This window comes from Zeus faber (genome assembly GCF_960531495.2).
Source record: "Zeus faber genome assembly, chromosome: 2".
Taxonomy (NCBI): Eukaryota; Metazoa; Chordata; class Actinopteri; order Zeiformes; family Zeidae; genus Zeus; species Zeus faber.
Genome location: NC_137189.1, coordinates 10,954,884 through 10,981,249, shown reverse-complemented (window position 1 = coordinate 10,981,249; position 26,366 = coordinate 10,954,884). Strand labels below are relative to the sequence as shown.

Here is a 26,366-nt window from a genome sequence, read left to right as displayed (position 1 = left end):
GGGTGTTCCGGCGCTATGTGTCTGTTTGCAGCTCAAAATGAAGGAAGACCATCTCAGACGAAGACAACGAGGAAGATGAGGCAAGAGAGGAGAAAGCTGATGAAGAAAAAGCTACCTTCGGCCGAAAACACAACAAACGTGATGTCAGAGCTTCCGTTTGCCTTGGCAAGCTCTTCTGCGTGGAAGGAATTGGGATGTATGTTAATGACTTTTCTCTTTAGACCCTCAGGGTTAAGTTTTCCTGCTGATTCGCTTGTAAGAGGGTTAGCTTGCTCGCACTCTCTTCGTGACAGTACTGGGTTATTAGTCTTAAATCCCCTGTTTAACAACTGTACCCAGTAAAATCCAGAGTCAGGGTTGTGGTAGTGCCAAACAGTAGTAGCTAGTGTACACCGATATGCAAGTGGAATTGATATAACTAATACATAAGTCAAGCCCCCCAGATATTCGCGATTAACGCATCGCAGAATATCTCCGTTCAATGAATTTGAACAAATTGGACAAAATTCAAAAGGGCAAGGTCACCCTTAAAGTGGATTCTATTTGAGGGTATGTTTTCTAATTGACACCTGTCACTGCCCATTGTCTCCAGTTTCTAACCCAGAGTCCCCCCAGAGGAAGAGGAAGAGGGGGGATAACGAAGGGCTAGTGGACAGCGAGGAGGATGCAGAGAAGAAGAAAAAGCCAAAAGAGAAGCAACGGCCCAACTACTTTGTCTCCATTCCCATCACTAATGCAGAGGTCAGGATCTATTGATTATTTTCCTTTTGACGCAGTACACTTGGACGTCCTTCACAGCCTTTACACTTCACCTTGCCAAACAGTATAATCTTCGGGTTCGTTTGGGGATGCTTTGTCTGTTTGCGTCATTGAATGCTGCAATAAATCCTTTGAGCCGACTAAAACCTTTCAACACTTGCATTCTTTTCGGGAGGTAGAATACTTGTGTGCGTGCAGTAGCTGTGGTGATTGAAAGCAAATTTTTCCAATTCCAGATCAGCTCAGCTGTGGTTGAGGTCCAAGAGGCGGTGCTTCAGCAGGAGCCTCGCTTGGCTAAAGCCATGATCCCCGCCCCAACTCTGCACATCACACTTTTAGTCACTCACCTCGCCAGTCAAGAGCAAGTAGACCTGTGAGTGGATGCACATGCCAACATATACACACATGGCAAACTATTTGCTCTACAGCGAATATATATACGCCCTCAAATAGGTACAGTATAACGGTTGTAGTATAAATCTAGTCATTGGAAAACATTAAGAATAAACCAGGATACAGTGAAAACACATATACAGGTACATCTCATAAAATTAGAATATCATGAAAAAGTAAAATATTTTTTGTCACTTATTTCAGAAAGTGAAACCCATATATTATATATATTAATTACACATAGAGTGAAATATTTCAAGCCTTTATTTCTTGAAATTTTAATGGTTGTGGCTATAGATAATGAAAACCCAAAATTCAGTGTCTCTAGAAAATTAGAATATTAGAGATCAATAAAAAAAGGATATTTTAAACAGAAATGTCAGGCTTCTGAAAAGTATGTTCATTTCCATGCACTCAATACATGGTTGGGCCTCCTTTTGCATGAATTACTGCATCAATGCAGCGTGGCATGGAGGCGATCAGCCTGTGGCACTGCTCAGGTGTAATGGAAGCCCAGGTTGCTTTGATAGCAGCCTTCAGGTCATCTGCATTGTTGGGTCTGGTGTCTCTCATCTTCCGGTTGACAATACCCCATAGGTTCTCTATGGGGTTCAGATCAGGTGAGTTTGCTGGCCAATCAAGCACAGTAACACCATGGTCATTGAACCAGCTTTTGGTACCTTTGGCAGTGTGGGCAGGTGCCAAGTTCTGCTGGAAAATGAAATCAGCATCTCCATAAAGCTTGTCAGCAGAAGGAAGCGTGAAGTGCTCTAAAATTTCTTGGTAGGTGGCTGTGTTGACTGTGGACTTCAGAAAACACAGTGGACCAACACCAGCAGATGACACGGCAGCCAAAATCATCACCGACTGTGGAAACTTCACACTGGACTTCAAGCAATGTGGATTCTGTGCCTCTCCACTTTTCCTCCAGACTCTGGGACCTTGATTTTTCAAATGACATGAGGGCTTGGAAGTTGCACTGCTCTTTTGGTGCAGTCGAGCAGAACCTGCTAGTGGTCCAAAGTCCTCTTTTCATCTGAAAAGAGGACTTTGGACCACTGAGCAACAGTCCAGTTCTTTTTCTCCACAGCCCAGGTAAGACGCTTCTGACGTTGTCTCTGGTTCAGGAGTGGCTTGACACGGGGAATGCGACATTTGTAGCCCATGTCTAGGATTCGTCTGTGCGTAGTGGCTCTTGATGCTTGTGAACCTCCCCAAAATTCTTGAATGGATTTTGCTTGACAATTCTCTCAAGGCTGCGGTTATCCCTTTTGTTGGTGCACTTTTTCCTTCCACTCAACTTTCTATGAATATGCTTGGATACAGCACTCTGTGAACAACCATATTCCTTAGCAATGACCTTTTGTGGCTTACCCTCCTTGTGGAGCGTGTCAGTGACTGTCTTCTGGACATCTGTCAAGTCAGCAGTCTTCCCCATGATTGTGTAGCCTACTGACCCAGACTGAGAGACCATTTCAAGGCTCAGGAAACCTTTGCAGGTGTTTTGAGTCCATTAGCTGATTCGTGTGTGACACCATGACTTTCCAATATTGTACTCTTTCACAATATTCTAATTTTCTGAGAGACTGAATTTTGGGTTTTCATTATCTATAGCCACAATCATCAACATTTCAAGAAATAAAGGCTTAGATATTTCACTCTACGTCTAATGAATCTATATAATATATGGGTTTCGCTGTCTGAAATGCATTTTAAATACATACAATTCCCTCAAAAATGCAATTTTCTCATTTAATTATAAAAGCTATCTTTCATGTTGTGTCCTGTATTACATAAGCCACTGGAGGGCCATTATCTTTGTACACACTGATTTGGGCGAGGGGTCGGTCTCCTGGCAGGCGCCCCAGAAGCGGAGGGAGGTTTGGTGTCTTGATCAAGGATACGTACATCCATGTCTGGGATCGTGCCAAGGACCTTTCAGCCTGAGGATAAGACCGCCAGGCTATTTTTTCCTGACTTAGGGTGTTGAGTAAAACAAAAACTCCTCCCTTCCAGTGTACTATCTTCAGTTAAGCTTCTCCTGAAATAAACCATACAATGATTAGTTGTATCCCGCTCAGTAAGCTCACCATCATTATTCTTTCCTCATTCTATTGTCCACTCTGGAATAAGACCTTCTCCCTTTTACATGGTTTATCGGGTATTTACTGGCTCCATACAACCTAGAATAATATCAATAACTCATTAATGGCATGTTGTTATCTCTTCCTCTCAGTGCTTCCAGGAAAGACGCTAGGTCTCCAAAAAGGAGCACGATCTTGAGAATCCTTTGAGGCATTGTTTATATTGATCGTATATTAAAAATTACTTTCGTTATATATTTATTATTATGTTGATATGATATATTTCGTTTCTTCATTAACATTCATAAAGGATGTCAAATTTGTCCTTTCTTTCCTCCTAATTAGTATTTATAAAAGTATTTTAGTGAAATTGAGGGAAAGTAGTTTCCAATCTGGCAAGTTCAGTCGTCAACTTGGACAAGTTTATGTAGAAAATGTTAAGTCAATTAAATTTTTTCCAATGCAAGATCAATGATTCTGTGATTTTATTTTTTCGAGTAACTAAAATATTGCACTGTTGGAGCAACAAAGCACATAGTGTGATGATGATGATGATCCATAGGCTGCATCAAAGACTAGATTATGCCATTAGTCATCACTGGATTCTCTCTCATAGAGGGAGAGGGAGGGAGGGAGGCAAAGAGAGAGAATTAAGCTGTGTGTGTGTGTGTGTGTGTGTGTGTGTGTGTGTGTGTGTGTGTGTGTGTGTGTGTGTGTGTGTGTGTGTGTGTGTGTGTGTGTGTGTGTGTGTGTGCCTGCCTGTGTGCCTGTTTATTGATATCCATGCATATTTCCTTTTAGTGCAGCGGCTGCGCTGACCAGGGCTGAGCCCTCATTGGCCAAGCTCCTTGGTGGGCAGGGCCTGACGCTGTCCTTCTCCGGGATCAGTCACTTTAGGAAGGAGGTCGTGTTTGTCGGGCTCACCCCAGGACGACATCAAGAAACACTGGAGAGTCTGGCAGGTCAGTGGTGCAGCTTGTCACTTCTTTCCTTCTTGCCTTTTTTCCTTTGCATCTTGGTTTAAAATTGCATTTTAGGCATGTGTGTGAGTGTGTGCGTCCGTGCATGTCTAGATCAGAGATTAATACAGTATCCTTCCAAAGTTCTTATACGGAGCTAGCCTACAAATGGGTTAACCTAAGTACAGTGCATCAACCTTTCAGGTGACATCACTTATTTCATATACTTGACAAGTATATCACAAATACACACACACACACACACACACACACACACACACACACACACACACACACACACACACACACACGGAGGTGAGGTTGCAGGGTCACCAGCAGAGCAGCACTGCTGCTTGAACCCTGCTCTTCCTGAGGACTTGGTATCTATCAAAATTCTCCAATACGGGTACAGATACCTCGACTTCAGAACTGTGTTCTCAAAAGCCATCTTTTTTTAAATAATTATTGGAAATACTAAGTTAATAGTCTTATGCTTCTTCAAACCAAAATAAGATTTCAGCCTAGCTTTAAAAATAAAAGGAAATTTCATGATGAATTGTTATGCTGTTATCATGCAATTGTCAAGTTGTATTTCTGGGTCATTGAGGCTGAGGCTACTCAGTTATTCAAATTTGGCACTGAATGTCACAGAATTATTTATTTATTTTCCACATTGAAATTGTAGAAATTTTCAATACTCATTAGTATCGTTGCACCTCAGTTGATACAATAAAGGTATTGCGTCTTGATCCCCATCCTTAATCATAAATGTCAAGTTAAAGATCGTTATCTGTATAAATACAAGACTGTTACATTACTGATAAAACAAAACCCCAAATCAACCCCCTTTCTACAGGCAACTGCCAAAGATTAGGTTTTACAGAAATGTACAGAATCATCACATTGTCCACAAAATGTGCTACGCTGTTGACTAAAAACATTACAAATGGTCAAGAGTTGGGTTGAAATATCTTAGACACAAGTTGACAAATGGAAAACAAAAACAATTATTTAATTGTGTTTTCAGTTTTTATTTTCATAATCAGAATAGGTAGATAGTCGGGTCGTACGTGTCAATGCAAATTTCTCAGCTGAGCTCATGTATGCGTTTGTTTACGTGTTTGCATGTATCTGTGTCAAATGATGTTAAGCCGTCATTTCTAAGAGGATTTCCCTCGGGTTGCAATCCAAAAATCATATGTGGAACAGGAAGTGGGCCCCCTTTGACTTACAATATTGCCCTACATTACTGTTGTAAACCACTTATGAACCATATTCGTTAATAATTCATAACACACGATCCTCACATAAATAACCTAATTTGCTTATTAGTACTGTATTGTTGGGATGAAAAAATAGTTCTTAGTCTACCGTCTTATTCAAATGAAATGAATGTTGCTTGAGGACATAAAGTCCATAGTTGTACATCTTTGAATGGATTTCTATTTCATCTGAACGTCCTAGTTTATCTCTGACCTGCATCTGAGTGTTAGCTGCACGATCCCATTTCCCGTCAGTGAAGGTCCCCATCCCACCGTCATAGTTTCTATTCCAACTATTCACATTCGGTAACACCAGTTTTACCTGGTTCTAACGATGTCTTTAAAGGTAGAAATTGTAGAAATAAAATAAAAAATCTTAACCAATACACATTTATGTGAGGTTTCGATTGGATTTTGGATTTGTTTATGAGCTACAGTATACTAAGAGCAATGCAGGGAAAATAAAAATGATTTGGTTAAAACCAATTAAATTAAAAAAAAAATTTTGATTGGGGAAAAACAGGATTGGTTGGAAGAGAGGGGGAAGAAGAGGATTTTAAAATTCCAAGCCTTTCAATGAATTTTGCAGACAGACATTTTCTCAAATTGCGTGGATTGATTACATTGCAATGTCAACAATTGTGCGTATTTGGGCGGGACATTTTTTTGTATGAACTGGCAACCCTGACCGCAACTGGGTCGGATTAGGGTTCGCCTTACCATAAAACCAATCCAAAATTATCATTCAAAATTATTATTGCCATACTGCACAGCCCCAGGTTACTATTAGTAATTAAGTGTGTACTTCCAACACTAACGGTAATACAGTTTCAATGTCTTAAAGGTGCAGTGTGTAGTATATAGTGGCATCTAGTGGAGAGAGTGCAGATTGCAACAAACTGAACCCCACCCCCCCCTTTCCAACGACGTAGGAGAAGCTACGGTGGCCTTCAGGGGCCAGAAGCTGTTTCCCAAAGATGTCCCATCATATGTCAAGTGATGAGGTCAAGATGTATTTAGTTATTTCGTCTATGAAACTGTAGCTCGTAGCTTACGAGTAAGATAGCGATTACGGGCGTTTATTGTTCCGCATTGTGGTAGCGTTTTATTGCTCACGTTAGCTTGCCGCTTTGCATGGTAATACAAGCAGACAGTGTAGTGAAGTAATGCTAAAAAGCTATTTAATTCTAAGCGTTTGGTCTGATAGTGAGATAGCGTTTCCAGGATACACATTTTATTGTCCGTTCTCTGTGTCAAAGAGCGGCTAGACCACCCGGTAAGGTTACGGAGGTTAGAAGAAGAGCCACTGTTTGGTTTGTCCATTCTGTTCTACTTAGGAAACATGATGGTGCAAAGAGGACCTGCTCGCTATGTAGATATCGTTCTAAGGTAACAAAAACACAACAATTCTTATTTCATGGGATTATACACAAATGAAATCATATTTATGAATATTATATTCCATTTCTGCCAAGTCCGGAACGCTAGACGCCACTTAATTCTGCACACAGTTAAATAAGATAAGATATCAGTTTGTTGATACCCGGTGGGAAAAGCAGGGAAATTCCACGAAAATGGATCCGGCGGGCAGACAGACAGACAGACAGACAGACAGACAGACTAGCAGGCAGACGAAAGGAAAGGCAGTGCGACTCTTGTCCTCTCCCGTTCTCTCCTCTGCTCAGTGACCCCTGCCTTGCATCCATCTCTCCTGCTCCCCCTCTCTCTGTATTGATTATATTCTACCCTTTCTCTCTTTTCCTCTCTCCTCAAGTTGCTTTTCCAAAAATAGCCGTTTTATTTTTCGTCTCATCATAGCAGCTCTGTGTTTGTGTGCTTGCATGTGTTTTTTGTTTTTTCGTGCTCGTATCTTTGCATGTGTTTTCAGTGTCCTTGTGCAACTTTGTTTAGATGTACAGTGGGGCAAAAAAGTATTTAGTCAGCCACCAATTGTGCAAGTTCTCCCACTTAAAAAGATGAGAGAGGCCTGTAATTTTCATCATAGGTACACTTCGACTATGAGAGACAGAATGGGGGGAAAGAATCCAGGAAATCACATTGTAGGATTTTTAATGAATTAATTGGAAATTCCTCAGTAAAATAAGTATTTGGTCACCTACAAACAAGCAAGATTTCTGGCTTTCACAGACCTGTAACTTTTTCTTTAAGAGGCTCCTCTGTCCTCCACTCTGTTTGAACTCGTTATCAGTATAAAAGACACCTGTCCACAACCTCAAACAGTCACACTCCAAACTCCACTATGGCCAAGACCAAAGAGCTGTCAAAGGACACCAGAAACAAAATTGTAGACCTGCACCAGGCTGGGAAGACTGAATCTGCAATAGGTAAGCAGCTTGTTGTGAAGAAATCAACTGTGGGAGCAATTATTAGAAAATGGAAGACATACAAGACCACTGATAATCTCCCTCCATCTGGGGCTCCACGCAAGATCTCACCCTGTGGGGTCAGAATGATCCCAAGAACGGTGAGCAAACATCCCAGAACCACACGGGGGGACCTAGTGAATGACCTGCAGAGAGCTGGGACCAAAGTAACAAAGGCTACCATCAGTAACACACTACGCCGCCAGGGACTCAAATCCTGCAGTGCCAGACGTGTCCCCCTGCTTAAGCCAGTACATGTCCAGGCCCGTCTGAAGTTTGCTAGAGAGCATTTGGATGATCCAGAAGAGGATTGGGAGAATGTCATATGGTCCGATGCAACCAAAATAGAACTTTTTGGTCAAAACTCAACTCAAGTGTTTGGAGGAAAAAGGAAGCTGAGTTGCATCCAAAGAACACCATACCTACTGTGAAGCATGGGGGTGGAAACATCATGCTTTGGGGCTGTTTTTCTGCAAAGGGACCAGGACGACTGATCCGTGTAAAGGAAAGAATGAATGGGGCCATGTATCGTGAGATTTTGAGTGAAAACCTCCTTCCATCAGCAAGGGCATTGAAGATGAAACGTGCCTGGGTCTTTCAGCATGACAATGATCCCAAACACACCGCCCGGGCAACGAAGGAGTGGCTTCGTAAGAAGCATTTCAAGGTCCTGGAGTGGCCTAGCCAGTCTCCAGATCTCAACCCCATAGAAAATCTTTGGAGGGAGTTGAAAGTCTGAGTTACCCAGCGACAGCCCCAAAACATCACTGCTCTAGAGGAGATCTGCATGGAGGAATGGGCCAAAATACCAGCAACAGTGTGTGAAAACCTTGTGAAGACTTACAGAAAACGTTTGACCTCTGTCATTGCAAACAAAGGGTATATAACAAAGTATTGAGATTAACTTTTGTTATTGACCAAATACTTATTTTACACCATATTTTGCAAATAAATTCTTTAAAAATCAGACAATGTGATTTTCTGGATTTTTTTTCTCATTTTGTCTCTCATAGTTGAGGTATACCTATGATGAAAATAACAGGCCTCTCTCATCTTTTTAAGTGGGAGAACTTGCACAATTGGCGGCTGACTAAATACTTTTTTGCCCCACTGTATATTACAAACCCTATGGGAGAGTGATGTATTTCAGAAAAGAATGAATTCTGAAATGGTAAGAGAACGTGAGCCGGTTAGGCAGTGGTGTACCTCAGTGGCAAAAACAATATTCTATTAAAACAAGCTTTACAAAATGTATAGCAGTACATTATCTCCATAATTCCCTTTCGAAGCAAGAGGCTAAAAATCAAAACACATTAAATAGTTAGTTGTGTATTCAAAATAATTAGAATTTTTCATTCTTTATAACAAATTCAAATGTACTACGTTCTCATTCTGTTATGAATGATTTATGTATAATTCTTACCATTATTTGAACAATTATCTTCTCCCTTCGTATCTTGAATCACACAACGATTACGTTAACAATGAAGTGTCTCTGATTTACCACTCTTTGCTCCATCATTTTGGCCGGTGAGTCTTTGGTTGCTAAGGCAACAGTCATCAGCGCTAATCAGGTCTGTAGGATGAAACAGTCTACGTTCTATCAAAGGCCAGAAAAAAGAATACTCTACAAAGACAGCACAATGGCTTTTCAGTGGGGTCGGGAAAACGCCACATCTGACCACTCATATGGAACGTAGTATGTTGTCGAGTTTGTAAAGCACACTTAAAAACGACAAATGTCGCCAAAGTGCTGTGAATCAGAAAATAAGTACACAAAATAAAAAGACAAAGCACAATAAGAGACTGAACTTTCCAGGAGATAGAGGAGGCACATGACGAACATGAAACACCGCAGACCATAGGGCATCTTCCAAGGCCAAGGGAATGGGGAGAGTCTTAAGATGGGATTTAACGGTATTGGTATTCTGGATACAACAGGGTTGACTGTTTCTCTGCCCCAGGATAAAAAAAATAAAGGGGGGGCGGAAAATGCACCTAAACTGGTGAGGCAGGCGGAAGCATTTTAGCCTAAGGATCTAAGGCGGAGGAGGTCAAAAAATGTCATTCACAATATATGAGCAGATGCATCACAATATCAATTCTGTTTAAAATACCCGATGATTTTATCTGCAGTGTGTGGATCTGACTCATAATGTCTGAACGTCTTTGCCCTTCGTGTGTCTTATTCCAGAGCTTCTGCGGAGGTGTTTTGAGGACGAGGGAATCCTGCAGGGTGATGGCCGTGGGTTTGAGCCCCACCTCACTATTATGAAGCTTTCCAGAGCCCCAAAGTTACGCTCTCAGGTACACCGTGCGGTTGCAAACACAGAAACGGAAGTAGACACTCCCCAGTTCTCGCAGAAAGAGAAATAAGATGGAGAGGGGAGGGGTACAGGAAGGAAGGTTGGAGCTTTCTCCAATCAGCCAGCCTTAAACTTGATCAAACAATAGCATATGTCTCCTGGACAGCCATTAGGGAGGGAGGGAGGGAGGGAGAGAGGGAGGGTTGTGTGTGTGTGTGTGTGTGTGTGTGTGTGTGTGTGTGTGTGTGTGTGTGTGTGTGTGTGTGTGTGTGTGTGTGTGTGTGTGTGTGTGTGTGTGTGTGTGTGTGTGTGTGTGTGTGTGTGTGTAATTATTGTTTTGCTTTTTGTTTTCCTTCATGTAATTTTGTTTCTTTCTTCTTTGTCTACTGTCTCGTGTCACAAAGGGTATAAAACGTGTGGATCCTGCACTTTACTCCAACTACACTGACAGGTAGGTTTGGACTTTTATTTAAAAAAACTGGAAATGTTGTTTTGTTTTTTTGGGGGTTTTTTTTGCAACCTTTACCTAGGCAACCTGCGATACAAATAGATATCAATATTTTTTATCTACATGTTCATTAAATGGCTCACTCACTCAAATACTTGTGTAATAATATACTTTACATGCAATTACACTGTGCAAACTGCAACAACCAGGTAAATACATGGAATTATTTATGATTATAATTAATACCAATAATTTTACTGTGCATAGGATCACATTGTAGACTTGGGCAAATTTGACAATTCAATCGTCAACCTGCGATCGATGGAGTCGATTGCTGAAGGACATTAACGAAAGACAATTTTTATTTTATTTTTTTCTGCCAACCGAGTTGGTCCAGCTTTATGCTCATTAAATTTAAAAAAGGTCAGAAAAAAACAGACGGATTGTTCTGGAAGAGGCTCCCTCCAGACTGAGCAGTTGTCCCGGGCTCTCAGCAGCACACGCACACTGCACCTTGTTCCCGGGGAGGGAACAAGTGGCTTAATCAGGTGTTTTGTTTTGATTTATTCCATTCTTGGCGACTGTTATGTGAAATCTCACAACAAAGGACAAAGTGCTAAAAGATAAAAAGAGATTTAAAAAAAAAAAAAGGACCAAATCGTGTAATTATCCTGAGGAAAGGAGCCGTCCCACACCAGCAGGCAAACTGGCGGCCCCAGCTCCAACTCTCTCCCGACTGGCAGCATCACGACCCAGGGGGTCCGGCAGAGGACCGGGGGAGAAGCAGCCGCAGCAGCCATCACGGGTAACTGCCTGCAGCTAGCTCCTCTACCCAGCAGCCGCCGCCGGGACCATCGAGCAGCCCAGCAGCAAGGCCACCCCTCCAAGCAGCCACCGCAACAGCCATGCCCGGCCACGCCTCCACCAGCAAATACAGCACCTCGAGGTCCCACGCTCCGGGAGGGAAGTGGAGAGTCTGCATCGTCGCCCTGGGGGAACGAAGCCGGTGACCCGTGCTATTCCGGGGAAGCGAGTCTCCTGGAAGGGGATCAGTTATTTTATTTTATTTTTTTACATTTTTTGGTTTAAGGTATGGGAACCCTGTTTTAGAGACCAGTGTTTTATTTATTTTAGATATAGTAACCCTGGGTCAGAGTCTGTATTTTTAGGTATAGGAACCCTGTGTCAGTCTGTATTTTAGGCGTTTTTTTCTTTTTTGTTCTCTGCTTTGTGTGGGTAGGGTAAGCGGGCTTTGGCCAGGTATTTTCCCTGGCCTCAGTTTGGTGTTGGGTGTATGTGGTGTGGGGATGGTGTGATTTGACCAGCCACACCTGACCTGGGTAATTGGGGACCCAGGGTCAAAGTGGCTGCATTCCTGCTGCTCGTTGGTTCCCCACACACTCAGAAGAGGAGTCCTGTCATGACACATGTCCATCTGCTCATCGGCTTATTCCAACTAGCCCACTCTCTACAATAAACTGGTATCCACAACCCCGTCTTCTGTGTCTCTGTGCCGGAGGTCCCTGAACACGCAACTTGGGTGGCGCATGGTAGGCGAAACTGCCACAGATAATTATTAAGGTCCAGAGAATGGGTCAAGCTTTGTGTCATATTTCTGTGGAGCCGACATAAGAAAAAAAGCTTTTTTTTTTTTTTTTCTCCCATTGTAGAGGGATTTCTCCCAAGGGCGTAGGTCTCAGTAGATCCTTGCCGCATTACATTACGTTCTATGCGCGTTCTATTTCATTATTTCTTATTTTTTTGTCTTTTTGTGTAAATTTAGCAAATTTGGATTTTTACTTTTTACTGTATTTTATTATTTTTATTTATTAGTTTTGTTCTCAGACTATTAAGCTTTTTTTTTTTTTAACTGCTAATCGTCTGTAGATACGCACCAATAATCACCATGACAAATTCCTAGTACGAGTAAATGCACCTGGCAAAATTCATTAATTCATATTCTGAATTCCTAGCTGGATGGTAGCGGAGCACATTGCATGGTGCTTTGCTACCTGTCGTCATGATGGTTCACTGATGGCACAGTATGCCACCTTTCAGACTTTATTTCTCTTGATGTAGAGTGAAGGTCTCCAGCCTTGCTTGCAATAACGTGATAACGTGCAATAATGTGGTACGGTGGTACGGTGCATTGCCTCAGCTCACTCTCTTCATCTGTTGGACGCTGTCTTTCAGGGATCTCTTGAGATTCATAACAGATTGTAAACCCTTCACACACACCATTGCATTCTGTATTCTTTAGTCAACTGGTCATCATTATCCATGCGCAGAACTTTGTACTGGTATATCTTCATTTAGAAATCCATGCTTGGGCTGCTGCCCACCTATTTATCCACTTGCATGTCACAAACAGTGCTGCTATAGCCTGCTGCATCCCTTCAGTGCGTATGGGATTTGTAAAAAGGCCTTTTACTACTCTGCCCCCTCAACCTTGAACACGCTACAGCAGGAACTGAAGCATGATTCCCAGAGGGCGTTTTTTACTACTTTTAAGAAATATGGAGAAAGCGCCTGTTGGGGTTTGCACTTGTACATATTATTTAAAATCCTTTTAAATAATATGCACTGAACACTTTTATGATTTGTGTTCTATTTTGTCTCTGTATTGAAGGGTCCTGTCTGTTGTAACCTTGTTGTATTGCTGCTGTTGTCTTGACCAGATCTCTTGAGAATGAGACCCCGCGTCTCAATGACCTGTCCAAATAAAGGTTAAATAAAATAAAAAAATAAATAACTCACTCACTAATAGATTTAAGTTGTTCCACATTGCGATGCCTATGCTTTTAAATACATTGAGTTCTCCCTAAATATCAGTCTCTTTCTTGTTCCCACTGTCATACTCAGGTTTTTTGGAGACCAGAGGGTTGACAGAGTTGATCTATGTTCCATGTTGAAGAAAAAGCAACAAAATGGATACTACTACACAGAGAGTTCACTACAGCTCGGTTAGTTCACACAACACACACACACACAGTTATGCTTGTGTAACATGCTCCCCATTTGTCTATGTATGTGTAGCCATATAAGTTTGTGGGTTCATTCGCTTACAAGTGTAATTGTGTCGTAGTGTTAAACCCTGCACTGGCCCCGGTGCTGAATACTGATAGAAATACAATTGCCTGCGCCTGCATGTACGGAGGTGAGCCACCAGAGAGAGCTGTAAGCTTTGGCTGCAAACAGCACCAATCTTGCAGCGCTAATTGTGTAGGTTTCTATGCTACCACTGTGTCACACATATTTATATACAACATATTCTGTATTCTTGTGTTTAAGATATTCTTGAGAAACCATGATGTTATGAAATCCATAATGTCTTTATTCAAATGTAATGACTTATAACCCAGAACTTGTGCTCAAATCCCATTGGCTCAGAACTGGGGGCTTGGCTGCTCTTTCACAATTAAAGTTACACACGCTGAAACAGCCCATTTTGGAACAGGATGGTACAGAGGCATGTTAGAATAGCTTGAATGCATAATCTAAGTGGTATTAACAAAAGAAAAAAATCAAAAACGCAAATATTTTGGAGACCTCAGATACCTATATAAATGTGTGTAAAAAGGAGCATGGTGGTCCTTTAACTATATGACGATATTACAATAACCAAAATCCCAGGCAATATCTAGCTTAATCTCACAATATCAACATTAGAACGATATGTCGGTCATAATGCTTCGGTGGAGTCACTTTTGACGTTTGGCCTTAGAAGAATAGGTTTGCACACATCAATGGATGCATGTTACACATACACATGAGAATTCCACATGCACCGCTGTGAAATACACTAATTAGAGTTTGTGTGTGTGAGGCGGGGGTGGAGGGCAGGGCTCTCAGTATGTGTCAAACTAAGCTGTCACAATGTTGTTGTAGCTCACTGGCTTGTCAGTGTGTGTGTGTGCGCAAGAGAGCGAAAAGAGAACAAGAGCTAAGTGTGGGAGTGAGACAAAGCGAGAAGCGGGAAAGAAGTGTGTGCCATTGTTGAAAGGAATGACATCTAGTCAAGTGTTCTTTACAACCCTTTAAATTTCGAGTGAAAAATTTTACTTAACTCATTTTGTGCTGCATTTTCAGTCCTGTGCTATCCGTTTTTTTACAATGCACCTACTTGTTGAGTAAGTAGTGAGGTTGATGTACATTCCCCAGAGCCTAGTTGTGTACAGTGGATAATACACAAAGAGGATTTATCCCTAGAGTCCGTGGGTGATTTTACACAATCTGTTATCGTAGAACTATTGGGCATAGGGATGCTGAAAGACGGTGTATTCTTCAGTCATTTCTTCCAAAAAAACAGATTTTCCTCTTTGTCTGCAGAGTAATCTTGTGAGTTCACAATAAGGAGGTCAGTACATGAGAATGAAAATAGTTTAGAAGTGTCAATGGAACGGGGTAGAAATGAAGCGCCTTGCTCTTGTATAATGGGTTTATTTGCCCCCAAATTAGCTTATCTTATTATAGTGGAAATCCTTCAGGTCCATTGTGCTGAGGGAATAACGCGTCAAGTCCCAGAATTAAGCCGCGTTTCCACCCATAGTACCTGGAACCTTTAGTCCCAGGATCCTTTTTTTCGGGAACTAAAAGGTTCCTTCAGCCGATTGACTGTGTTTCCACTGTGGTCTAAAGACCCACGAAGATCATGCAAATGAGTCCGCTGACACACAGCGAGGGCTGTTTTTACAGGTCATTTTTGCGTGCGGCTATACCAAAAACTGCTCAACGCCAGTCCAGTCGGTGGCAGTAATGCAGACGACTATACACCAACAAGAAGAATAAAATGGATAAAGAAGGACAACCAAAGGGACAGTAGAATATCAATTTGACTGTCTTTCTTTATCCATTTTATTCTTCTGTCCTTGTATTTACGGTAAAAATAATTCACTCTCACAAGCACAATTCAAAACAAAAAACAGCCTATACATGCAGTCGGTTTGCGGGTACAGATTTTTAAAAATGTGTCTGAAATAAAATGCTGCGTATAGTCGACCAATCAAAAATGGTCAGTGCTGCAAGCCCCGCCCCCAAAGTTCCTGGACTTTTGAAAAGTACTACCCCCCGAGCAGGGAGGTTTTGGTTCCTGGGACTTTGTCGCTTTGTCGTTTCTCTGCGGTGAAAACGCGGTTTTCTATTAGAGCCTGGAACTTCAATCTGATCTGATCTTTTCTGATCTTGATCTCATTTTTGCCGGGAAAGGTGGACCCCGCCTCTGTATGGTTTAGCACTTTAAGGCAATTGTTGAAAATGCAACCTACAATTTTTTAATTGTTCTGTTTAAATTTAAATATTAAATCTTTGAAATCATTCAAAACGGTTTTTATAGATGATGTATGGAATTCTTTTTGTCAAGTTATTTTCTGTTACCTACGTCCGTACTGTTTTTATCAATATGCTTTTATTTTTCCACTTCTATACTTTTAACCATATACCTATCCTTCCATACCCTCCTTCCTGTCATAGTTATGGCAGTAAATGAGCAAGAAAAAGAGAGGGATGTAACCAGGAGGGTGCTGGGCATGTTCAAAGCAGGTGCCGGAGGCGTGCGCGCGCTTGTGATGAGACAGCGCGTGTGCGAGAAGTGTCCACCGGTGAGTGGTCTTATTGGTTCTAGTATATAAGGTCGGTATTATGTCGTGGCGCCTCCAAGTAGCGGAGAGGGTCCCGAAGCCACCCCTGAGTCCGGCAGCCGCATAGACACCCCACGGCTGCAGGAAAGCCCCGAGCACCCCGCCCTGCACCCCCGGCCCCCAGAGAAGTACTCCCTCTCCATGTTATTGACCTAGTTATTTGGCCACCAGGTCATAGCTGGTTTAAGATGAGAAAATTAGATCCTCAGAGGAATGGACGCACACACAGCATCACGCAATTTCACTTTAGATCAATAAAGGCCAGACTGATAATCCGAGGGTTGGCAGGGTGCAAGAATTTGTTTTTACAAACACTCTTAGACATGTTCCTATAGCCATGGGGTGGGCAAACTTTTTGGCTCGAGGGGCACATTTAGTTTTTAAAACTGACCACCGTGCCACACCATTAGTAGATGAGTCGAAAAGTTAGCAAGCATAAAGTGTCAAATATATGCAAAATCTATTTCCTCTTATCCCATTTTTTAATTAATAAATTCATTTTTAAATAAAAAATGCAACAACTTACTATTGATGGATTTCATGAGAACAGCGTTGCTGGTCACCCTTTTTTGCCAGCGCATCAAATTCTGGTGCCATTTTCGTTGTGGAAATTCGTAGGACAGCGCTCAGGTGTTCAGTAAGTAAGTAAGCTGGGCTCTGGCATGTTTCGTTTATGTTCATCACACTGAACGTTTGTTCACACACACACACACACACACACACAGGTAGAGCCAAATAACACCAGCATCTTCTGTGCCAAATGTCTGATGTTCGAAAACTTTGTCTCATTCAGTGAAGCATAAAACGGATCCAGTTTGATGGAGCTGAACTTCTCCTTTAGGACAGAGTGGGACTGGAGATCAATCAGCGCCAACTTTAATTCCTTCGGTTTTGCCTCATAATCGAATGATAGGGGACATGACACCAGCTGAAGTGACTTCTCAAACTTTTCAAACTCAGAGAATTGACTGCAGAATTCTCCATGCAGGTTGTCCAGTGATTTACTGTATTTGCTCACATGTTGGGGGGCTTCTTTCGGCGGCGCTAGCGTGGGGAAATTTTCGAATGATTTGTTTCTCATTTGTTTAGAGAACAAATTCAATTTTACCTTGAAGGCTTTCATGTTTAAATACATGTCGTATACACACTGATCTTTCTCTTGTAGCTTCACGTTCAGCTCATTCACGTGTGCCAGTATGTCCACAGCGAACGCCAAATCACAAAGCCAGTGTGCTTCTTTCAGCATCGGTTTTCCCCATTAACTCCAAAAATGAGCCAATCATAATTCAGTGAAAATATATTTTGCAATCCAATTCTTTGTTGAAAACCCGACACTCAATGTCAATTTTTCTCTTATTTTGTCCCCTCATTTTGTTATGGGTGATATCACATATGCATCAAGATTCAAGATTTTTTGATGTAAGTGACGAATAAAAAATCTTGAATCTTGATGCAAATGTGACGATCACGTAACGTGAAGAAGAGTGACTTGACATCAGAGAAGGCCCGGCAATGCGCCATCTGGTGGTACCATTAAGTATTTCAGAAAAATAACAGTGAAATTAATACTACAAATTTAAATATTTTAGAGGATTGTTGTTAATGTAAATGCCTCGCGGGCCGGATTTAACAACGCCACGGGCCGGATATGGCCCGTGGGACGTAGTATTGGGGGTGAAAGCTTTTACGACCCGCCTCTTTTATCTGATTGGCTAAGCAACCATAATGTGACATTGATGAGCGCCGCTGCTCTTTGGTTCTCAACCAAAAGTTAAAAGGCGTCCAACAACAATGTTTAGGGAAGGCGCCGATCAGAGAGCGTATATTTCAATCGGCAAACTTGGGCATGGCACCAAGATGAGGCACCAAAATCTGTGTTGCGATTTGTTGCGGTAGATACTGGTTGTATAGGAACCGTAGTGCTACTCGGCGTGGGGAGGGGTGGGGGGTGGAGAACTGGGATCACATGTGAAACAGAAATTGCTTTTTAGCACTCGAGGCGCTTCAAAACCCCCATTTACACCTTGCATTGATGTATTTTCTTACTCTGCCCTCAATTTTATATTGCAATACTATGTTGTCGTGCGTCAAAATAATCGCGTCAATGACTGGTGGTATTATTGATTGGGGGTGTGTTGTGAAATACAGGATCAATCCCCAGTGTCCCTTTGTGACGTGCCAGTGGAAAATAATCCCAACACAGAGATGACTTTGTTGTGAAGAAAATGGCGTTTGTACATTTCTTTTGTTCTACACTCATTGTTCCTCAGTCAGTCCAAATGGTTTTTACAATCAACTTAACATCCTTAAATGTGTAATAACCGTATCCTGCGTGCATAACCATCCTGTCAGGTGCACTAAGAGGCCCATGAGCTTTTCAACATGCATTTGACAATAGACATTAAACAATAGGCATGTATACCTTTATGTTTTGCAGCCACCGTTACCTAGTAACTAACTGACAAGTAACTAAAAATTAGAAGCTTGTTGAGTGTCCTGGAAGGTTTGTATGACCGAAGTTTGAAGAAACGAGGTTCCACTCTGCTCCAGTCATTGATTTTTTTTTTATCCTTTATTATCAACCAAGTGGACTGTAACTCACTTGTGCTTCAACATGCTTATTTTCCACACACAGTGGTCAGTGGTTTATCCACTGCTGATGTCTGTTAATATCTGTTAGTCCTGTAATCCACAACATAATTACAACAATCCTTCTTGTCCACGAGAGGCAGAAATGGAGGATGAGGTGGGAGAGAAAGAACGGGGGGGGGGGTGAGATCGAAGATCTATCGACTGTCCAACGTTTAATCCTGCCAGAGTCCTTGGTCTCTGGGACTAGGTAGATACTTTCAAGCGCTGACATGTTTGGGTCCGGGTGATGGGCTGCGTCACATGGCACAGAGCCCCTCTGTCACTGATCTTCCATTTTACTCCTCTTCTTTCTCTGTTTGAAATATTATTTATTCATGTAGAAAGCAGAATTAACAATATTTGAAAAGGTTGATGTTTCTGGGCGGTGCTGTCCACTTTTATTGAGACAGTGACTACTGCAGAGCAGCGCTCAGAACTAGGTCACTGAATAACAAGCACTTAGCACCCCCCCCTCTTTTCCCATGAATGGGAAGCTGCTGCTGCAGTGGTGTTGCATTTGTGTGTGTATGCTTAGGTGATGAGTCTCACATGACTTTGTTGTGTTGGGTCTCACCGAGACAAAAACTGCTTTTACAGGCTAAAATGTATTTTCTCTAAATTCACCACACTATATTGCTTCCTTCATTTGGATTAAAAAAAAATACTATGTTTTTGCAAAATAAGACCCGAAGACGGGCAAACACACACACACACACACACACTCTCTCTCTCACACACACACACACACACACACACACACACACACACACACACACACACGCAAGCTTGCACACAAACAAATTGCCAACAATGGCTAGATTTTCTGTGACATTTAGCGTTGTTTTGCAAAGCGGAGGCACTTTTCTTCAGGAAGATGCTGGGTAGCTTTTGCCCTGCCCCTTTGGCATTTACAGTATCTATGTAAGCACCCAGCTCATATACAGTAGATTCATATTCAAGCCGCAAGACACATGCACAGCATGATACATGCACAAAACCATTTGCGCACAGGCACATGATGACCTCTTTGTGCTTTACTGACTCAAAGGCTTTGCTTCTCTGAAGACCGTGCTGTTTTAATATTGATATAAATATTTAGGATGGTGGCTCCTCGGGTTACTCAACCAAAATTGTTGACGACAGCTGGTTTTCAAATCTTTTGTAGAATCCCAACCATGTAGAAATATTGAACTTTCCATTTTCCAGTGGCAAATTTTTTTTTTTTTTCATTGTCAGAATTCATTATCTGATTGAAAATTATATGAAACACCTTATCCATCTCCTTGAAATTAACTACGCAAGAACAAAAATGAACATCGGACGCACATCGGAAAGGTGATAGAGAAAGAGGAAAGACTTGAGAGGGAAATGGAGATATAGAAAGATTCAAGAGGATCAAGGAGCAAACAGAACAGATGATATTAAACAGACACAATTAAGAATAGCAAAGGAGGAGGAGAGTGTCAAAGAAAAGAAGAGCAGCAGGAATAAACTGCAGAGAGCTGGAGGAAGAGGCAGATATCCAGACAGAAGATGGGGGGGGGCAATCTAGGGCACAAGGGAAGGTGACATTAAGCAGATGCCTGAGCGAAGGATGGTTAGAGCGGGAGAGAAAAAAAAACAAGAAAGGATCAGCCAAAGGGGAATGAGGCAGATTGATAAAAGAAGGTGCGAGCAAGGAGGTGGCAGAGAGTAGGAGAAGCAAAGAAAAGGTGGTGGAGAAGAGAGATGGGGCCACTCAGGAGGAACTATCCCGGAGGCGTTCGGTGACAGAAGAGACGAGAATGAACAGTGACCAACAGAAATGTTTCCTATTCCCCTCCCTGCCAATCTCTCTTTCGTCACCACCCTTCCCCTTTCTTCATCTTTCTCCGTCCCAAAGCCAAGTGGTGCTTTCACAGTGATTTTCAGGGTGATTGTTTCTGCCCATGTTGCCCTTTCTCACTTTTACTTTTCAGTCATCTGTTGTCATTTAAGTGTTAATGCTGTTAATTGCATGTTCTGTCCTCGGTGTATAGAGGTTTTACATACTTATTGCCGAGAGAATAAGCTTATTTTTTTTATCCAGAATGACACCATAAAATAAGAGGACGTCCTTTTATTACTGTCAGGGAATTTAGCGCTTTGCAAGAAGAAAGAAGACTTTAGAGCAGAACAAGTGGAAACAATCTGATGTTCTATGTGCTGTATTTTACTAATCAGGGTAAATGCCCATTATAGTTTGTTGCTTTGCATAGTTAAAGGGAAAGGAAAAACTCAGATGATCATCCAGAGCCGACTATAAAAATGTCAGGACTTCCGCAAAGCTTTGATTGGTCGAGACCCCAGACTTGAGATGGCAGTCAACTTAAGTGGTTACCGAGTTGACAGGGAGCATTGTTTCAGATGGAGTTAATATTTGACCACTTCCTGAACTCAGCCACCTCCTTCAGCATGGTCAGAACAATGGTGCTGCAAGCCAGAGCTGAATCTTAGGGCTGAGGTGTAGAGGTAGAACCGGAGGCACTGTGGTGCCTTCTTATTTTGTCACCCCGTGTTGCTGTGCACTATGGGTGACGTACTCCAGTGGAGGGACCCTAAAACTGCCCTGCCGTTGGGATAAGCTATAATCCCCAAACACTGTGCCGTTGTCAATCTGCATCGCTCAGCATTCCCAGGCGGGAGATTCTGGGTGCCGAAGAGCAGGTATTCGATGGTGACATGCACTGGTGTAGAAACTGGAACAAGTTCCGTGAGTCTCTGAAGGTCTTTAGTGATCTGCAGGAACAGGTCCTTGAAATTCCCTCACCAGATGAGATGTCGGCAGCGCTGGTCTGCGTTCACTGACCACATTGCCCTTGCTGCCTTGTAAAGCACTGAGACAAAATGCTAATGAGCTTTCCTCTGCTGGCCTAGTCTTATTTAATTAGGTCCTTAACTACCCCTTCTGGTCATTGTTGGTTTTGAGCATCCTGAGGCGAGTGCTATCAGAGTATGCTGCCTCTCCATGGCAGAACCTCCCTTCTCCCCTCGGTGGCAGGGGTGAGCAGCCTTGTAGAAGGGGGAGGGGCCTGGGTTTCATCAGCTGCATTGTCTCTGGTTGAGGAGGGCATGGGGGGATGGGATTGGAGCGACCATTTGTGGAGAATTGGCTCATTGAGAATGATTTAGTATAGCAGTAGATCAATGTTGAAATCACTTAGAATATGGATTTATTTTGGGTTGTACGGAGGAAATGGAGGAGAAAGATGGGGCAATGGGAGGTATTATTTAGCATGAAGAGGAATATAGCTGAGATGTGTATGTGTTTGCTATTCTTTCGACTAGACTAGGTCAGTGATTCCCAAACTGGGGACGCCAGACCATAGTTCGTCGCCAGATATTGCAGGACCTTGGGCAATTTGAGGCGTATGTGTCTTAATTGTCACATATTGGTTGAAAAATCCATATGAGTAGTATTCAAATATGTATGTATTATAATTATTGCTCTCTGTCTAGAACCAATTCAGACACAAACGACCAACGACCGCTAATAAATACATGTTGGGTTTCAGATTTAATCAGGTAAAGTTTTAGGGGGTCGTCTCTGAATAGGTTTAGAAGCCCTGGACTAGATGAATTTAGCAGACTTATGTACACTTGTTGCGACTAAGGTGACACACTAATGACATCCCTCCATCCCATCCCTCCATCCATGAGGTACCCTCAATGCATTTCCGATGGTCTTGGCGTTGCGAAATTGGGCCCAAGTCTTCCAGGATTTTTTGTTTCCAAAATATTGATGCATTTTAGTCGATAATTTGTCATGAAAATGGCAAAGAAAGCGGGTATGTCATACACATACAACATTCACCAACTGTGCATGTGTGTGAGATCACGTGTGTAGGCATATTTTACTGCAGACGTGTGCAACGTCTGCATCTGTGGGTCCATGGAGTTAATTATTCATAAACCATGTATTGATATTGCAGGGAAGGAGATTGAAGTTGTTGTTATCTGCAACGCACAGGCCCCCCCTTCACACTATGTTTGCCCGCACACATGTTTCACCTGCTGTGCTCACTGCTGCGGCGCGCTAACCTTCATTCGCACAAAGTCAACACTGTCACTGCACTTTCCCTTCACTCCATTGTTCTCCATTTCAAATCAATTTCATTGGCACGGGGAGAACATGTTGATATTCTGATGCTTTTGATTGACAATGGGTATCTATAGAATTTATGCAAAAACACTATGAGGAGAAAAAAAGACCAGGCGTCTATAGGAATTAGACATTATACTTTTTTTTTCTCCCCTAATAGTTTTTCCCCTAATAATATAGAATAAAATCACTTGACGTCTCATCTTATCATATTGTTCATATTATGGTGTTTTGCTCCTAATTGAGCAGCTATGACTTATAAATAAAAGCTTGTCAATCAAAATGCATCCCGACTGCAAGTAGCGCGCTCATCACAGGTGTGTGTGTGTGCGTGCGTGCGTGCGTGCGTGCGGTGAATGAATAGATCTTAATGTGTAAAACTGTAGATTTAAACTTTCCGATGCCACAGCAGAAGTGCAATAATGCAAGACCTTTGTTTGTCAAACTCTGTTTATGTTGTGTTGTGTAGTGTGTATATATATATATTTTTTTGTTTTCAGATTTTTACATTTACTCTTATTAGAATTATTTTGCTATTTTATGGCTGAGCTACAGTGTTACTTTTCTGTTCAATTTGTCTTCAGATATCTGCTTATTCCCCAGAAAAAGAAATACATGCAGTAGGCCGGCTAAAGAAAAGTATTTTTGGCTTTTGGGCTGTTTGGTTCAGTGTGCATTGTGGAAGAAAAATGAGTTTTAAAATGCAAGTCAATGAGAATCTTTTATTTGGTCACAGTCCCTTGGGAATAGTCATTCGATTGAAGGCGTCATTTCACTGTAAACAAGTATATGTTTGAACAAATGTAAAACAAATGTTACCTTCTGTAGTCTAGATGACACTGAGGGTAGGCTAATCAGGCTGAGGCTAAATTGACCGAAAAGCCATTCAGCAAATTGGGAAAGTATATAGCGTTGTACATTTGAATTGCCTGTAATGTGCAGCCTGGTGTTTGTGGCATGCCTCCCTTGTTCAGTAAACAAGGAGGATAAATATAACTAACCCTGGGAAATACAGGCTAAAGCTATTTCACTTTTTGTGCAAATTGGACGCCAGCACTGGTAATAGTATTGATATGATTAATCCATTGAGCTTGATGGGAAGACTACTGTGTACTGTACTTCATGGATCTTAATGATTACGTTGGGAAAATCAGATTAAAGTAAACTTTTTACAACAATTGGATCATGGTAATCCCATTTCATGTGACCTTGCACACTGCGGTGTAGTCTGCTTAAGTATGCAAAATGTTAAAACTGCAAGGATGATCGAGAGAAGGGGTGGAGGTGAGAGGAAAAAAGAGGGAGGGTAATGGAAAAGGTGAGGGGAGAAAAGAGGGTAGAGAAAAACCAGATGTAATTTCCTTCAGCACAGATACAGCTTTGTTTTGTTATATTTGTGAGAGGGGCATTAATTATTTGTGTGTGTATATGTGTATGTGTGTGCCTGCGCCAAACCAGTCACTGTAAGCACTTGTTCCAACCTCAGATTCCAGTTCCTCAACTGTTGTCTTGCAAGATTTTAAAAGTGTAATCTGAAGTGGATTATTTCCCTGGTTTTCCATCCTTTTATGGAAACCGCCGTGAGTTTCAGACACACACACACACACACACACACACACACACACACACACACACACACACACACACACACACACACACACAACCGAAGCAATGGTTTGCTGCTGGCTACTATACAGCAATTATTCAAGCTCCAAGCACACACACACTCTGTTGGAATACACACTCACCCCCCCCCCCCCTTCACCCTCATACACATAAGACCTGCTTTCTCCTGTACACGCGCGCACGCGCACACACCCCTCGTGTGTCACTGCAAAGTAGTGCGAGAGCAGAGTCACCCGCTCATTTGTTCCATCGCTCTGTCTCTCAAGGCTGCATGCGAGGGAAAGCGACGGATTCTACGCCTTAATCCGCTGCCTGTCCTCTTACACGGAGCGAGAGAAAGGGAGAACGAGGGCCGAGCATGTGACACGGGAGGGGGAGAGGGAGGGGGAGAGAGACAGTGGAGAAGCAGCGACGGGGAACTGCTGTGCTATCTATCTTACTGTCTGCGGGAGAAGGGCAGGAACAGCGGCGAGAGGGGCAAAAGAGAGGGGAAGAAAGGGAGGAAGGGAGAGGAGAGGAGGCGCCATGGGCCAGTTGTGCTGTTTTCCCTTTTCTCAAGCGGAGGAGAAAATCAGTAAGTGTCTGACGGTCCCTTCTTCTTTGTGTGGTGGCGTGGGCTAATTGAATCAGATTGGATGAATGATGTCCTGTTTTTAATTTAATCACTGGTGTGTCATTGTGATTTTGTTCCGTTTGTGTGAGAGATGTGTTATGCACCGTCTTATTCCATGTCATTATGATGAAAACTGCTTATGAGCTTTGGGAAAAGCGGTGAACATATAAAATGTTTTATTAATATTATTACTATTGTTATAGATGTGTGCACTCTATCTTATCCTGCTATTGTTCCAGTAGTTGTTCAGAGGAGTCTACTCCATCCTTGTGCAGGGCTCTCTGAGCTATGTAAGCGAACTGGATGCAGTGTTTTCGCCTTACTTTTTACAGCCTAGCATTTTGGCAGGCTTGGTCCCCGTGGAGGGGAGGAAAAGCTACATTAATTAAATTGACATCGAGTACCATAAGTGAGTATCTCATGCCTCTCTATGATTTTGTTAGGGGCCACTTATTCTGGCTACAGATCAGTAGTCCCTCATAGTAAAACAAAATTTAATAAAGAAAACAGGGGTTAAAAAAAAGGGCACCATTGCTGACATGAGTTTTGATTTATTGGAGTGGATGAAGTAATTGTCAAAACAGTTCTCACACACGTGTCTAAGGCTGTAGTTGAAAATGATATAGCCACGTCAACCGTGACATAATAGTTCATTTGTGTTTATCATTGACTTAAAGATTGCACTATCTTGATTATTCAGGACCAAATCAAAACGCTGATTCGATGCTTGCATGCCGGTGTGCACATTGGCCAGGTTTGTCATGCGGTCATAAAGGTAATCTTTATTATACCTGGAACAGCCTTTCTGGGAAGTGTGTGTGTGTGTGTGTGTGTGTGTCGCCGTATTCACACAAGAATTCTGCTTTTACTGTATCTCTCCCCAGTTTTTATAGATTTAGCTCTGTCTCTCTGTGTCCTGCCCTCTCTCTTTCTGTCTCCGTCTGTTGTTTGCAGCTGCAAAGCGCTATGAACAGTTGGACCACAGTGGCCTACTTCTGACTGGGGAGGAGAGGCAGAGCGAGAGGGAGGAAGAAGTGGTGGGAGTGGGAAGAAGGATGGAATGGAGGCTCGGCTCGAAAGTACTCGGGCAGAATAAGATTTACGTGGAGATAAGAAAAAAAAATACATGATAACAATGGTGATAA

General features: G+C 42.3%; 1 protein-coding gene across 1 annotated transcript in view; it reads left to right on the top strand.

The window, feature by feature from the left end:
* The window catches only part of akap7 (A-kinase anchoring protein 7), a 46,967-nt gene that overhangs the window by 7,332 nt on the left and 13,269 nt on the right, over positions 1–26,366 (top strand). The window contains exons 3-9 of the mRNA XM_080024560.1: positions 32–196; positions 593–741; positions 996–1,132; positions 4,038–4,198; positions 10,036–10,148; positions 10,552–10,598; positions 13,458–13,558. Coding sequence (XP_079880686.1) covers positions 32–196; positions 593–741; positions 996–1,132; positions 4,038–4,198; positions 10,036–10,148; positions 10,552–10,598; positions 13,458–13,558 — 873 coding nt within the window. The remainder of the gene's footprint in view (positions 1–31; positions 197–592; positions 742–995; positions 1,133–4,037; positions 4,199–10,035; positions 10,149–10,551; positions 10,599–13,457; positions 13,559–26,366) is intronic.